Raw genomic sequence first — 14884 nt, forward strand, 5'->3', positions numbered from 1 at the left:
TTAGGCTGACCTGAGCTCAGACAGACCTAAGCTCCTGGTTGCCCCGCCTACGACATGCTGGGATTACAGGGTAGTCTGCCACCTCGCCCACCTCTGATCTGATTCTTAAATGGGTAATAAATACTATGCTTTTAAAGAAAAACAAAAATCCCTCTCAAAGAATCACTTCTTTAGAGGAAATATGCTGTCTGCTGACCAAACCGAAGACTCTGCCCAGTTTGCATAGAGAGTCCTGCTCGTAGCGGATAATAAATGAGTCTGTGAGTTGTCAGGAGCTACGGGAGGGTTCCTGACATGAATAATTACATAGCACGGAGCGTGGATAACAGACTTTTATTCTTTTTTATTACGATCTTTCTGGAAGCATTCAGACTGCCTCCCCAATATTAGAACCTGTCTCCCCTCTCCTGGCTGAGCCCAGACTGCAAAAAGGGTGACTAATTTTTCTTTAAAGAAAATTTTCTCAGCCCGGCAGTGGTGGCGCACGCCTTAAAACCCAGCACTGGAGGCAGAGGCAGGAGGATCTCTGTGAGTTTGAGGCCAGCTTGGTCTACAGAGTAAGTTCCAGGACAGGCAGAGCAGTTAACACAGAGAAACCCTGTCTCAAACAAACAAACATTCTAATTACAAAACGGAGCAGATTGTGGGTTCTAGGAGAGAGCGCCTTTCTTTGGTGTGTGCAAGGCTTTCAGGTGTTGTTTCCCATATTGTCAGCAATGCAAGTTTTTAGGCAACTAGCTTCAGGGCATGAACAGACCGTAACAGCAGAAACAAAGGCATTATTTCTCCTCTCTCATTCACACTGCAGCCAGCTCTTTCTTCCACATTTAAAGGAATGTGTGAAAGGGACTCACATCATCTCGGGTACAAATAATAACCAATCAGTGATCACTTTTCAAACACGATTTGGGGGATTTTTTTCCCACCCAAACCCTTGGGCTTGTTTATAATGTCATAAAGGCTTGTGGTTTACTAGTAAAATAGATTCCTTGCTGGGTGGAGGGTCTGCACAGCAATTAGGAGTCTTCCTGGAGGCAGGGCACTCACTCTGCACGTTCCCATAGAGGCTTTTCCTTTCTCTGCGCCACCACAGACACAGCCTACCCACCTATGGCGGAGCTCTGCAGCAGCATGAGAAGATGAGAAGCCAGGAAGGCTTGGAGACGCCGCTTCGTGTCCAGCTGGTTCCCCTAGGAGTTCCCAGAGCTTTTAAGTCCATATTAGTCATTTTGAAAATTTGACCACAAGACAGTCACCAGTATCACAAAGATCAGAAGTGACTAAGATTATCATTCAAGAGCTGCCAAAAAGGCTCAGCTGGAAAACGTCCTTGTCGCTAAGCCTGTGACCTGAGCCCAGTTCCCGGAACCCACACAGAGGAAGGAAAGATTCACTCCGGCAAGTTGTCCTCTGCTTTCGGTTCACATGCCGTGGCAGAGGCAAAAAACACACATGCACATGAAAACATGCACACACATGGAAATAGAAATGTATTTTAAATTTTTCAAATATTATTATTAAATCGCTGTTAATTTTTTTTTGGGGGGGTGGGCTCTTTTGGGACTGAGTGTCTCTGTGTAGCCCTGGCTGTTTTAGAACTCACTATGTAAACCAGACTCAAACTCACAGAGATTTGCCTGCCTCTCCCTCCGGAGTGCTGGAATAAAAAGGCATGTGCCACCACTGCCAGGCTCACTGTTAATTCTTAAAGCAGAAATACACGGAAATTAAATTTCTGTCTGGATGCAGTGGTGCGCTTCTTTAATCCCAGCACTCAGGAGGAAGAGGCGAGCAGATCTCTGAGTTCAAGGCCAGCCTGGTCTATGCAATGAGTTCCAGAACAGCAAGAGCTACATGGTGAGACTTATATAAAACAAACAAATAACAAAACAATTCTACATTTCAGAGTGAGAGAAAACTATTCTCAGTAGCGGGAAAGATCACCCTCCAGTGATTCTGAAATCTGAGCAGGCAGGTCAAGGAAGCCTGACTGGCCGTGGTCAGGTAAGAAGAGAAGGCACTGGCCACCTTGGGAAGGTAGGAGGCATACTCTGTCCACACAAGTTCCAGGGAATCTGGCAACGTCTTTCTCAACACCCGCTTCAAAGGCAAGAAGGAAAGTGAAGGCTGTGGGTCAAGGTCATGCCCTTTAAAACCTCCACTGTGCATCCACTCTGAACTGCCAGTGATTGCTGGCATCACACATAGCACAGGTTATATTGGCTTGTAATCTGATAGAACGCTACCTATAGAAAGAAATTCCTCAAAAAAATTATTAACAGTAAGGAAATAAAGGCAAGAACTTTGCCATAATCATGTGAAACACAAGATCTTTAGGCAAAATTAGAGGCAATTATGTAACATGACAAGAGAAGGCGTCATGACGTATCATCTCAGACTGGACTGTTAAGGTGATGTGTCTGGCTCCATTTAAAAATCACGCCAGGGGACCGGCAAGATGGCTCAGCACCTGCTGCCAATGACCCAGTTTTCATTCCCAGGACACACATGGTAGAAAAAGAGAACTGATCCCAAAACATGGCTTCTGACTTTCATATGGGTACCAAGGTGTCCCCAACCATCCCACACAAATAATACAAACATAATTTTTAAAAATCAGCATGTCAGGGCTGACTGCAATGACCCGGGCTGGCCCCTGTCATCACACCACTTGAGATGTGGGCACTGGGGTTCAGGGTTCTATTCAGACTGGACTACACCAGGAGATGCTGTTCTCCAAACCACGCATACACACACATACACACACCCATACACACTCACATACACACACATTCATATACACACTCTCACACATACACACACACACGTACACACTCACATACGCACATACACACATTCATGTACATACACACACACTCACACACACATACAAGACAAAAAAAACAGAAGCAACGTATCTTGAGATTCACATTCACCTGTAACAAGTTAAAAAAGGAACACAGACAAAAAGAAGCAGGTGTAGGTGACACAAACCAGGAAAATTAAGGGTCTAGAACCACAGGAAATGAGCAGTCTTTCTGTCTGTCTGCCTTTCATTTGTTTTGGTGTTTGCTTGTTTGTTTGTTTATTTTCAGGAAAGATCTCTCTATCCTGTCCTGGAACTCACTCTGTAGACTAGACTGGCCTCAGACTCACAGAGATTCACCTGCCTCTGCCTCCTGAGTGCTGGGATTAAAAGCGTGTGCCACCACTGCCCTCCAAATTTTTTTGTTAATGTTTAGCCAAAAGAAGAGTCTAAAAGAACCTTTCATGGGCTTCAAAGTCAGGATGACTCACTAAATCTGATTGTTTTAAACAGGAGATTAAATTTGATTGTTATGGACCCAGGGAGCAAACTGGGGGCCCAATTTTGGCAACATAAAGGACTTGATGGTCTGAGCTGTCCAAAGGAGGAAAGGGTCCCCAAGGGAGTGGTGAGCAGCAAGCAGCCACGACCTGCTCCAGGACCATGGGGGCAGAGGCAGGAAAGAGGGCTCCCTATTTCAGTAACATCTGTCCCATTCACCTTTGAGTTTCTGGGTCGACCTGACGTTGGAGAATCAGCTCAAAGGCCTAAGAAAACAATCAAGGAAATGAGATTGCCTGCCGAGCACCGTGGTGCTGACTCACTGGTGAGTTGACAGACAGGAATATCTAAGGACCTACAGGCACAAAGCAGGACCATTCTATTTCCTTCCCTCTTCGTTCTCTTTTGGGTCTTACTTGTTTTATCCGCGAATGTAAGAAAAGGAGCTTGATAGTTAGATATCAAGAAATTCAAATAGGCTTATCAAAATATTAAACCCAGCATCACCACATGAGCCAGAAATTCCATTCCTTAGTATCTGCCCCTCAAAAGTAAGAACATATGTCCACACAGAAGTGTGTGTTGGTATAGCATTATTTTAACAGAAACAAGGTAGTCTTAATGAAGCCATTATTGTACATAATTAGTATATGGCAATTAAAAATATCTTTGGAGGGCTGGAGAGATGGCTTAGCAGTTAAGAGCCTGAACTTTCAGAGGGTCTAGGTTCAATCCCCAGCACTCATATCAGACAGCTCGGAAACGTCTGCAAAAATCCAGCTGTAAGGCTTCCATAGGCACCTGCAGTCATGGGCACATACCCTCAACAGAAAGGCACGTATGCATAATTAAAACACAATCTTTTTAAAAATGTATTTTTAAAAAACTATCCAGAATCCACAGAAACAGGAAGTAGGTGGTCATGGGCTAGGGACATGGGGTACTACGGGTACTTTTGGTGTAATGAAAATGTTTGCTTCCCAGCACCACAAAAATGAACACAGAAAATAAAATAAGGTTTGTTAGGTGGCTCAGTAGTCAAAAGTGCTTGTCTTCAACACAGATGACCTGAGTTTCATACCTAGTACCCACATAGTGGAAGGAAAGAACATACTCCCTCAATTTGTACTCTGGCCTGCACAAGTGCACGCGTGCGCACATGAGCGAGCACGCACACACACACACACACACACACACGATACATAAATCAATGTGATGAAAATTAAAAATAAATAAAACAATAAAAACCTTTTTAAAAAAGATAACTATGGTTCACTTTTTAAAACACCGCTACCATTACAGCATGAAAAAGAAGTTTGTGGGACCAGGCAGATGGCTCAGTGGGTAAACCATGCAAGCATGAGGACCCGAGTTGGAATCCCCAGCACCTACCATAAAAGTCACCTAGGTACAATGACACACATCTGTAACCCCAGAGCCTGGGAGGCAGGGTGATGTCACCACCCAGCCAGTCGAGCCAAAACAGCAAGCCCCAGATTCGGTAAGAAAGACCCTATCTCAAAAGTGATAGAGACAGAGACACAAGCCTCTGCCCTTCATACACATATGTACAGATGCACACATATGGGCACGCACACACAAACACACCTTCAGAACTTCCTGTTTTTCAGCCATTAGAAACCCAGTAGAGGGGAGACCAGGAACAAAGTCGAGAGGGGAGATTAGGAATCTCATTGCTAAGGGGAGTTTCTCTCACTGGTGTGTCATCTTCTGCCTGTGTCTTGTCACATGGCCATCCAGTTGGTAAGCGTGTGTTGCCTCTTTGTCGGCTGATACAGTACAGCCACAGAACGTTTGAGTCCCTGTCATTCTAGAAAGCACGAAGCAAGCTGGATGTAGGAAAATGTGTGAGCTCACGTATTATCCTGCTGGGATCGGGCCAAAGGCAAGAGGACTCTCTTCCCAGTGCCGCTGATGAAATACTCAAATGCTTCCTTTAGTTCTTCTTGAGGTGGCTTCTCTGTCACACGCTGCTTCAACTGCATCATCGCAGTAATTAACCGAATGGCATTCATTTATATTTTCAGTTAATGGAAACTTACTGAATAATTTCACACCAACACATCTGTTGCTTAAGGCATCCCTGGATAACAGCCGTTTCTGTCCCCCAAAGTCTCTTTGGATCTAAACTTTGGTCATTAAGGTAACCCAAAGAAGAATTAGCCACTGAGGAGTCAACTCTTTAAGGGAAGCAGATCGACAACTCTGTGTGCTGTTCAAAGTGCCAGGATTGTTTGATTTCAAAGCTATTTCCTTCAGGTTGTCTCCGCTCCAGCATATAAGACCTGGGTTCACCTTCCAGCATCCTCACTACCAGCCAAACAGCAAACCAGCATCCCTGAGCTGGCAGCCAACAGAAAGCAAGAGACCAAAACACTCACAAGTAAACCAGATTCACGACGGCAGAACTAAATAACCTGGGTCCCCGACCCCAAAGCACTGCCCCAGTAAAATCCCAGCCCCCATTTTCATATTCAAGATCACACCATCCATCACAGGCCCACATGTGGGACCTGGAAAGGCTTTGTGCCTAGGTGTCACTTCTTTGGAGTCTCATGCCTTCCACAGCCAACATAAGAATTCCACCAGAACCATGCAAAAGGTTACACCTACCTTGGACAGCAAAAGTAGCTGTTCAGACATGATGGATTATCAGACAATTAAGGAAATTATTCAAAGAGCTAATGGAAGAATCTATTCAACCTACCCAGGAGCAAAAACATTCCCAGGAGTCTATACGCTAAAGTACCCCAGTGGCCAGTGGAATACCAAATGCAGTCTATCTGCCCCATGTGAGAATTATAAACTGAAAAAAATCTAAGTATATGCAGTCATTTTTTAAAAAGAAAACCAGTATATTGACTGAGTCAACACATTAGCTCCTCTTCCCCACTCAGAGACAGCTCCGGTTCGCAAACAGGTGTCACTAACAAGAAATGTCCCCTGGATGATAATCACAACTGCAGTTGTTAAAGAGTCTAGAATTTAAAATTTATTCTGACCACGCTTGACCAAATCCTTTAAAAACCCATATTTCCCCCTTTAACTTCCCCCTTTAACAAACTTTTGGAAAAGCAATAGCTCCCAACATGCAAAAAAAAAAAAATGTGAGGTAAACTTTTGTGCATGAATTATCACACACCATGTTCTGATAAAAATATGCAGAGTGCGGTGAAAATCTTTGCCAACCCCGCTGGAGAGACTACAAAATCTTTACAGCATGTTTGATTCTATATGTTTTAAGATGCCATATTGGTAGCGATGTATGTTTCCTTTCTGTAAAAACTGCCACAAACATACTCTCATACACACGAGAAAAATATCTATGACTCCATAAACAAAATAAAAATAAATAGGTATAGCACCTTAAAGTCAGGTCCACCCCGGTTCTAGATCATATTAAACCGTGATGATTCCATCCAAGTGGCCCCAGAAGGATTCTAGAGGTCCATCTGCAGCCAGCCCTGCGTGCATCCTAAAAGGGTTTTGTTCCGGCAGTGATTTGTTTGCTGAGTTCTGCATCCAGCACTGTCCAAACAGATGTGAGTTTGGAAGCGAAAGAGCAACACGTCCCCCAATGCCGAGGTTACCCGGGCCTCCCGGCTCCCGGGCTCCCGCGCGCGCTTTCTGTAGCTGTATCCGCTGGGGCTCCGGGAGCCACAGATCCGCCCGCACCGGGAGCCCCGGGGGTGGGCATCGGGGAGCCCGCAGCCGAGGAGAGGCGCGGCCCGCGGCCCCAGCACAATGCGCCGGCGGGAACCCGGGCTACTTGGCGCGGCCTCGCCCGCGGCCCGGCCTGGCCCTCACCGCTCGGTCCCGTGCCCTCGTCAGCCCGCCCGCGCTCACCGTTGCAGAACTGCAGCAACGAGGACGTGTCGTACAGGCTGCTATAGCTGGAGAAGCCGTCCTCCATGCTGAGGCCGGGCCGCACCCGCTCCGGCCGCTCTCACCCACACACTGCGCCCTGCCGAGCCGCCGCGGCGCTGGCGCTGGGGCCGGCCCTGCTGTGGCTGCCGCCGGTCACCATGGCAACCCGGGCCCGCCGCCGCAGAGAACGAGCACCCGGCGCCCGCGCTGCCCGCGAGGGGGCGGCCTCGGTGGCGTGGCCGGGAGGAGACGTGGCGGGCGGGGCGCAGAGCTGGGTGCGCCTGGGTCCCGCCTGGGTGCCCGCCCTGGTCCCTCCCTGGTCCTTGCTCCTAGGATCCTCAGCCAGAAGACTCCTAGGAGGTGCGGGGACAAAAGGCGAGAAGACGAGAAAGTGAGGGACGCTTGCAGTCCGTCCCGGGACATCGGGGACCCACTTGCCCACTCTCTGTCCCCCACGCGCTGTCCCTGCGCCCCAGGCAGCTGCCGCACCAAACATGGGCAACCATGGTGACGCTTGCCACTGCAGAGCGCCTCCCTCCGGGCCACGTCCTGCAAGGGGCGTCTCTGTCTGCGTGTTCTCTAGCTCAGGGCTTGTAACTCTATGAGAATCCTTGGCCACAGGGGACCAAAGATGCAGAAGGAGGCCACCCGGTCTTCCTTTTCCAGTGATCAGTCCGTGTGATGCTGTCACTTTACAGACTAACTTGTTACATATCCAGAGATCTGGGCTTACCATTAGGAAGAGACCAGGATGTCATCAAAAGAAAATTGTAAGAAAAGCCACAGATCCAAGCCTATACACAGGTTAGTGATCTGAACTTTACTACCCATGGCCAGAAATAAAGATGTTACCACGTGACAAGTGAGGCAGCAGGAGAGAATGCAAGGCTTGACCCAAGGGTGAGCTCTGTCTACTAGAGGCAACATTCTGAAGTTTAAGGTATTAACTTCCATGCCTTGGATCCAATAATCACCTAAAAATATGGAATAGAAAGTTATCAGCAAACTTTACAGGCCTCCCTGGGGCTTTGAAGTCTGTCTTTCTGGAAGTACCCCCACATACACACCTCATTAGACGGCAAGGCTAAGTAAGGATGGGATCTGTCACTCTGGTACCCAAAGATGTAGGCAGAAGAGAGAGGGCCACGACTGTTCCCTGTCCTCGCTAAGGAGATTTAGAAAATAAGATTATTTAGTGGGAAATACGTGGTGGGTGGAGACAGACAGGCCCCAGATGCTGCTGATTCAACTGTAAAGGTGGGTGAAGGAGGACCATGGGGTCAGTGGTACAAAAAAGAAGATCAGGGCCTACCGTCAGCCCAGGAGGTTTGGCCTGGCATGAATGAGGGACTCGTGTTGCAGACTTGTGAGGAATGGGATTGAGCTAAGAGAAAGGGTCCAGATAAGCCTAGAGGGGAAGAATGAGCCAGACTCTGGAGATGGAGGGACAGAAGGAAGTCTTCAGGCAGATGTATGGGTTGGTGGGTTGGAAGGCTGAGGTTGAGTGTGACCTGGACAGCCAGAGTCAGTCCTGCTGTAAAACAGCCTAGTATGTCTGCTGTGCTGAGGGCCCAGTTGGTCAGCAGGAGGAAGGATGGAGGATGGACTGTAGAGAAACTACTGTGGAACACACAGGACCGGAAGGATGAAGGAGGTCAAGTGAGGACAGCAAAACTCCATCAGGAATCTGGCAGCTGTAGTGACAGAACCGGGAGACACTGGCAAAATGATGGTGACCGAACCATAATTGGAGAGGTACGGGGGCAGAGCTGTGGCAGGGCAGAGAGAAGGGAATGCTGAAAGAGCAGCCAGGAAACTGGCAGCTCAGAGGAGGAAGTGGCCTCAGGAAGATGACAGCACAGAGCTTCCTGGAGGTGGGCGCTGTCCTCAGTTCTCTGTAGGGCACCTCTAGGACTCCCAGGCTGGGGAAACCCATGTGCTGAGGGCTCCAGGTGACCTGTGGCATTGTGGAGAGGTGATGTAGATGGAAGGTGGATTCCTAGACACCACAGGTAAAGACTGTGGACGTGCAAGTTCCAAACTTTGGTGGGAAAGGAAACGAGACCAAAGATGTTGGCAAATAGATCCTGTCAAGAGTCCTCATTGCCCTGGCCGGCCAGGTGGGTCCCCTGCATCCGTAAGCGGCAGGTACCATTGGCAAGGCGTTTCAGAATGTAATGAGATGTAATACCAGTGTACACTTGCTCTTAGATCTCCTCCTTCCCATGCTCCCCCCCACTCTGCTTTGCTGTAACACTTTAAGACAATGGATAGCTGGTATAAAGAGCTGAGATGCGGGCTGGGAGGATGGCTCAGTGGATAAGGCACTTGTTACACAAGGGGGAGGACTTGAGTTGGAATGCCCAGAGGGAAGATAAAACTAGCCGTGGTAGCTCCTGCTGGTAAGGCCAGCATCTCTACAGTAAGATGGAGACACACCCAGGGAATATGTGGAAGTTCATGGGTCAGCTGACCTAGCATGGATGGTGGCAGACAACAGAAAAGAAACCATCTCCAACAAGGCGCAAACAGGAACTAACACCCAAGGTTGTCCTCTCACCTCTACACTATAACACAGCATGTCTGAACATACACATATGCACATATCAACACAGACAGTGCATGCCTGAACACACATACAAATAAATACATATATCAAAACAGCCAGTGCATGCCTGACCAACACACATATGCACATATGAACACAGCCAGTGCATGCCTAAACATACACACAAATACTCATATCAACACAGCCAGTGTATGGCTAAACACACATACAAATGCACATATCAACACAGCCAGTGCATGCCTGAACACACATACAAATAAATACACATATCAACACAGCCAGTGCATGCCTGAACACACATACAAATAAATACACATATCAAAACAGCCAGTACATGGCTGAACACACAAATGCACGTATGAACATAGCCAGTGCATGGCTGAACACACACATATGCACATATGAACACAGCCAGGGCATGCCTGAACACACATAAAATGCACATATCAACATAGCCAGTGCATGCCTAAACATACACACAAATACTCATATCAACATAGCCAGTGCATGCCTGAACACACACACATAAATACTCATATCAACACAGCCAGTGCATGCCTGAACACACATACAAATAAATACACATATCAACACAGCCAGCGCATGCCTGAACACACACACACAAATGCACATATCAACACAGCCAGTGCATGCCTGAACACACACATACAAATGCACATATCATACACCCACACACGAGAACAAACTGAGATGTGTTTAAACATAAAAGAAAATGATAATTACAGGCAAATTATGAAAGATGATTCTTTTTAGCTATAGTTATGTTCCTGGTTTGGGGTGCTTTGTGACTATTTGGTTGATACAACGAAAGTCTAAGGACGGAGGGGGGAGATTTGGAGTAAGAAAGGAGAAACACGCCCTGTTCAGCTGCAAAGCAGAGCAGATTTTCTTACAGGATATTATTTCCACTGGAGTGAAATTACAAATGAGAGTCCATTCAGAACTCGGCTAGTTGCTTTTGAGAAAGTAAAGAACATCATTACACTCTTAACCTTGGGGATTAAACAGCCATGGTTTTCCCACAATTGTAAAATCTGGGTCAAGAAAAAAAAAAGCAAAATTTAGAATAATTAGAAGGATATGCATTTTAAGTCAATTAAGTATAATCTAGATAGCATTTTTAAAAGATCTAAAGTATTCAAGAAAAATCTCTAAAGTCTTAATTGATGATGTGTGATTTTTTTTTTGTGCCCAAACATTTTAACAGACTATTATTCCACGTCACTTTGAGATAATTTGTGACCTGAGCCCAGAAAATGTTGTCATCGTAATTAATGAGGTAGATCCTCTAGGACAATGTAACCACAGTGTTCAGTGGGATTAATAGCAGCATTTGTGCAATGTGTGAATAAAGAGAGAGAGAGAGAGAAAGGAAAATGGGTGTTTTGTAGCCTTTATTCATAGAGAAACAATAAGAAAAAAATCACCCAGAAATGTGATGCTTTGCATCCCTATTGTTTCATTCGACACCCTCCAGAAATATCTGCCCAGTGCCAGGCACCACACTTAGGGCTGGGAATGAATGAAGCACAGAGAACACAGTGCTGTCCTAACCACCTATGGCCATAATACCAAGTCACCTGCTCACGAAAGGAAGGAAGAAAGGAAGGGAGGGAGGGAGGGAGGGAAGGAGAGAGGGAGGGAGGAGAAAGGAAGGAAGGAAGGAAGGAAGGAAGGAAGGAAGGAGAAAAAAGAGAGGAAGAAAAGAATGAGAAAGGAAGAAAAGGAAGGAAGGACAAGAGAAAGAAAGAAAGAGTGCAAGGAGGAAGAAGGAAGAAAAGGAGAGAAAAAGAAGGAAGGAAAGGAGAAAGAAGAGAAAGAAAGAGAGAGAAAGAGGAGGGAGGGAGGGAAAAAGGAAGGAAGAGAGAGAAGAAAGAAGGAAGGAAGGACAGGAGAAAGAAGAGAAAGAAAGAAAGAAAGAAGAAAGAAAGGAGAGAAAGAAAGAAAGAAAAAGGGAGGGAGGAAAGGAAGGAAGGAAGGAAGGAAGGGTGAGGAAGAGAGAGAAACAGAAATTTCACCTCTGAGAATATATTTAAAAGAATTAGAAGCAGGGATGTGGTGAGTGTTTTGCACATCCATGTGCATGCCCTCATTAGGTACATCAGCCAGAAGGTGGGTATAAGTAGGCACTGCTGATGGACTAGATAAAAGTGTGAGGTAGCCATGGGATGGAATATGATTTCAACTTTAAAAGAGAAGAACTCTGGCACCTGCTACCACATAGATTATGCTGAGTGACTAAGTCAGTCCCAAGGGTAAGTACTGTAGCCTTCTACTGGTATGACCTTCCTAGAGTCAGCGGGAGAAAAATGGTTGAAAAAGGCTCTGGGAGGTAAGATTTAAGCAGTTGTTGCTTACTGGGGCTACAGTTTCAGTCTGGGACGATGAAAATATTCTAGAGGCCTGGAGACATAATATGACAGTTAAGAGCGTTGCTGGACAAGCGTGAGGACCCAAGTTCAGATCCCAGAAAAAAGTAACAAGTCCCATGCATGCCTGAAACCCCAGCAGCAAGGAAGGCAGAGACAAGAGGATTGCTGGGCCAAGGTGGCTACCAATCTAGTTGTGAGTTTCAGGCTTACAAAGAAATCCTGCCTCAAGGGGACGAAGCCCAGTGATAACCAATTTCTTCCTCTGGCCTCCTTGCAATCACACATATGCACACACACACACACACACACACACACACACACACACACACACACAGAGAGAGAGAGAGAGAGAGAGAGAGAGAGAGAGAGAGAGAGAACATATACAATCCCCTCTCAAAAATAAATGAATCGAGGAAGGAAGAAGGGAAAGAGGGGGAAGGAGGGAGGGAGGGAAGGAAGGAAAGAAGGCAGGAAGAAAGGAAGGAAGAAAGAAGGAAGGAAGGAAGAAGGAAGAAAGAAAGAAAGAAAGAAAGAAGGAAAGGAAGGAAGGAAGGAAGGAGATATTTGAATATGAAGACAGAGTACAGCATCTACCATCCAAAGGGAACTTCTCCCACAGCCCTCAGAGGAAGAGCCCTGTCCCCACCTTGACCTTGGCCTTCTAATCTATAGAATCGCAAAATGATAGAGATAGAGATGTTAAAATCACCTAGTGTGTACATTTAGTTATGGGCATCCTATCCAGCAAATACAGTCATCAGAGAATCTCAGAGCCAAGGATTGGTTAGGATGCAGACTCCAGCTTCCACTCCTGATATTAAAATATGAAATATAAATCAGCTATGATGGGGTACAGCTAATATCCCAGCACTGTGGAGGCTGAGACAGGAGAAGCACACATTTGAAGCCAGTCTGGGCCACATAGTGAAATCCTGTCTCAAAAATGGTATACAATGTTCAAGGGATACACTGTAAGTAAATATATTTTATGCCCACACATAATAAATGTTCTATAAAGTGAGAAGCAGAGAGATTCTTAGCATCAATAAGCAACATTAAGTTGAGGCTTCCTGACTGTCTGACAATTGTAATTGTCCATTTTACAGCATCCCTGGCACACGGACACACAACACAGCCCCTTTCAAAGCTGAAGAGTTCCAGTGATTAAATATATTAATTTACTTTTTTTACATTCTTGCCAAAACATCCTTCATCGATCCTTTTGGTCTAGTTCATTCAGTCTTCCTGCATCATGCCTGGAGCATCCATCTGTTCAGAGATATCACAATAATACCCTGGGCAATGATCTTCCCTGTCTGCTCCATTACTGCGTTAGTCAGAGACTAACTGAACCAACGAGAGTTAACCCATGACCTTTCATTCCGTGCAGACATCTCGGCATAGACCTTATGTTCCTGCCACCCAGGCTGATGTTGGCCTCTAGCACACCCTGTCACACCGTGCCAGCTGCAAGCTTTCGGTCATGCCATCCACTTGAGCACTTCAGACCTTGCCGGCGAGCCCTCCCTGTCCTTAGTCCCCATCTCTTATTGCTTTTCCATCAGCAACAAGACCACCCCATCGGCCAGACCTTGGTGGGGATCCGAATGCACATTCAAACCCATCCCCCGCAATCGCCTATGTATCCCTGATGACAGTGGCTTTCGGCTTGTGGGAACCAAGCGTGTGCCCATCTCTTGGAGTATGTTGAAGAAAACAGGCCATCTGTAGAAACTGATGCGTGAAGGAATGAATGACTCCTCTAGGTAAAAGACAGTTTCCTATCACACACATTAGACTTTCAAACGCCAGAAGGGAGGCTGCATATCTCCAGGATACCTTTCTCCAGTTGCACGCCTAGACATATAGCATGGCCATGGTTTCTAGACTCCTCATCTGCATAAAGGCCCATCCCTAGCACATGATAATCTCACAGGACCCTAGCAGGATGGCCCTGCCTTTAGGAACCAGGATACTATGATCGTACTGCATGAATGAGATTCATGTTAATTTTTATTTAGTATCATTTATATTATTATTATTATTATTTGAGTAGCCAGGGTTTGAATACTGGCTCACAGTAAGCCAAGATCAATCATAATCCTATCATTCTTTCAGATGAACTGACGTCAGATTTCCTCCATCTTGTGCTGAGCTAATTGGTTTTGTTTTTATCTACAGACAGGATTTATCTTTATTCCCGCTAAATGTCATTTTATTGGTTTCCATCCATCATTTTAGCCAACTAAAATCTCAACTCTGAAATCTGGCATCTAGCCCACCAGCTCTGTGACAGCAGTGACTCCCGAGAGAGAGAAATCTCCAATGTCTCTGTCATCCTTGTCACCCTTGAGCACATTAGCAGAGCAGGTGGGGGAGGGGAGAGCTCTGGGCAGAGTACTGGGGAGGACCCTCAGGCACCTCTGCTGATCTACTTATCAATACTCTGATAGGTTTGTCCAAAGAAAGATGAAGTCACCCTAACAGTTCCCTCAGTCAGGGTAGTCGTCCTCACATGGGATGTCAAGAAAAGTCTCTCTGGCCTTGCCAGGCTAGTCTGGTAAGACCATGAATGGGCGGGTCTGGCTCTTAATGGCAGCCTTTCCTGCCAAGCATTTCCACGCTAGCTCTTCAAAGAGCTGTTGAGAGCTTTTCTCAGAACCAATATTAATATGAAACGTATCGTTTGTATTTTCCAGAACACCACTTTTCCTCCTTTTTGGGGAA

The 14884-nt window shown here is 46.3% G+C and overlaps 1 protein-coding gene across 4 annotated transcripts in view; it reads right to left on the reverse strand.

The window, feature by feature from the left end:
* Positions 1-14884, reverse strand: part of Eml1 (EMAP like 1) — a 168434-nt gene that overhangs the window by 102255 nt on the left and 51295 nt on the right. For 2 of the 4 annotated variants that reach the window (XM_041633160.1, XM_041633157.1), the window contains exon 1: positions 7175-7381. The exons of the other annotated variants lie outside the window; for them this stretch is intronic. In XM_041633160.1, the coding sequence (XP_041489094.1) occupies positions 7175-7241 (67 nt within the window). In that variant the 5' untranslated portion in view covers positions 7242-7381. Of the gene's footprint in view, positions 1-7174; positions 7382-14884 lie in introns of those variants that run through there. 4 annotated transcript variants of the gene reach the window in all.

Source organism: Microtus oregoni, unplaced genomic scaffold, assembly GCF_018167655.1.
Source record: "Microtus oregoni isolate MIOR12 unplaced genomic scaffold, Mior012 000043F_ref0000047, whole genome shotgun sequence".
NCBI classification, from domain to species: Eukaryota; Metazoa; Chordata; class Mammalia; order Rodentia; family Cricetidae; genus Microtus; species Microtus oregoni.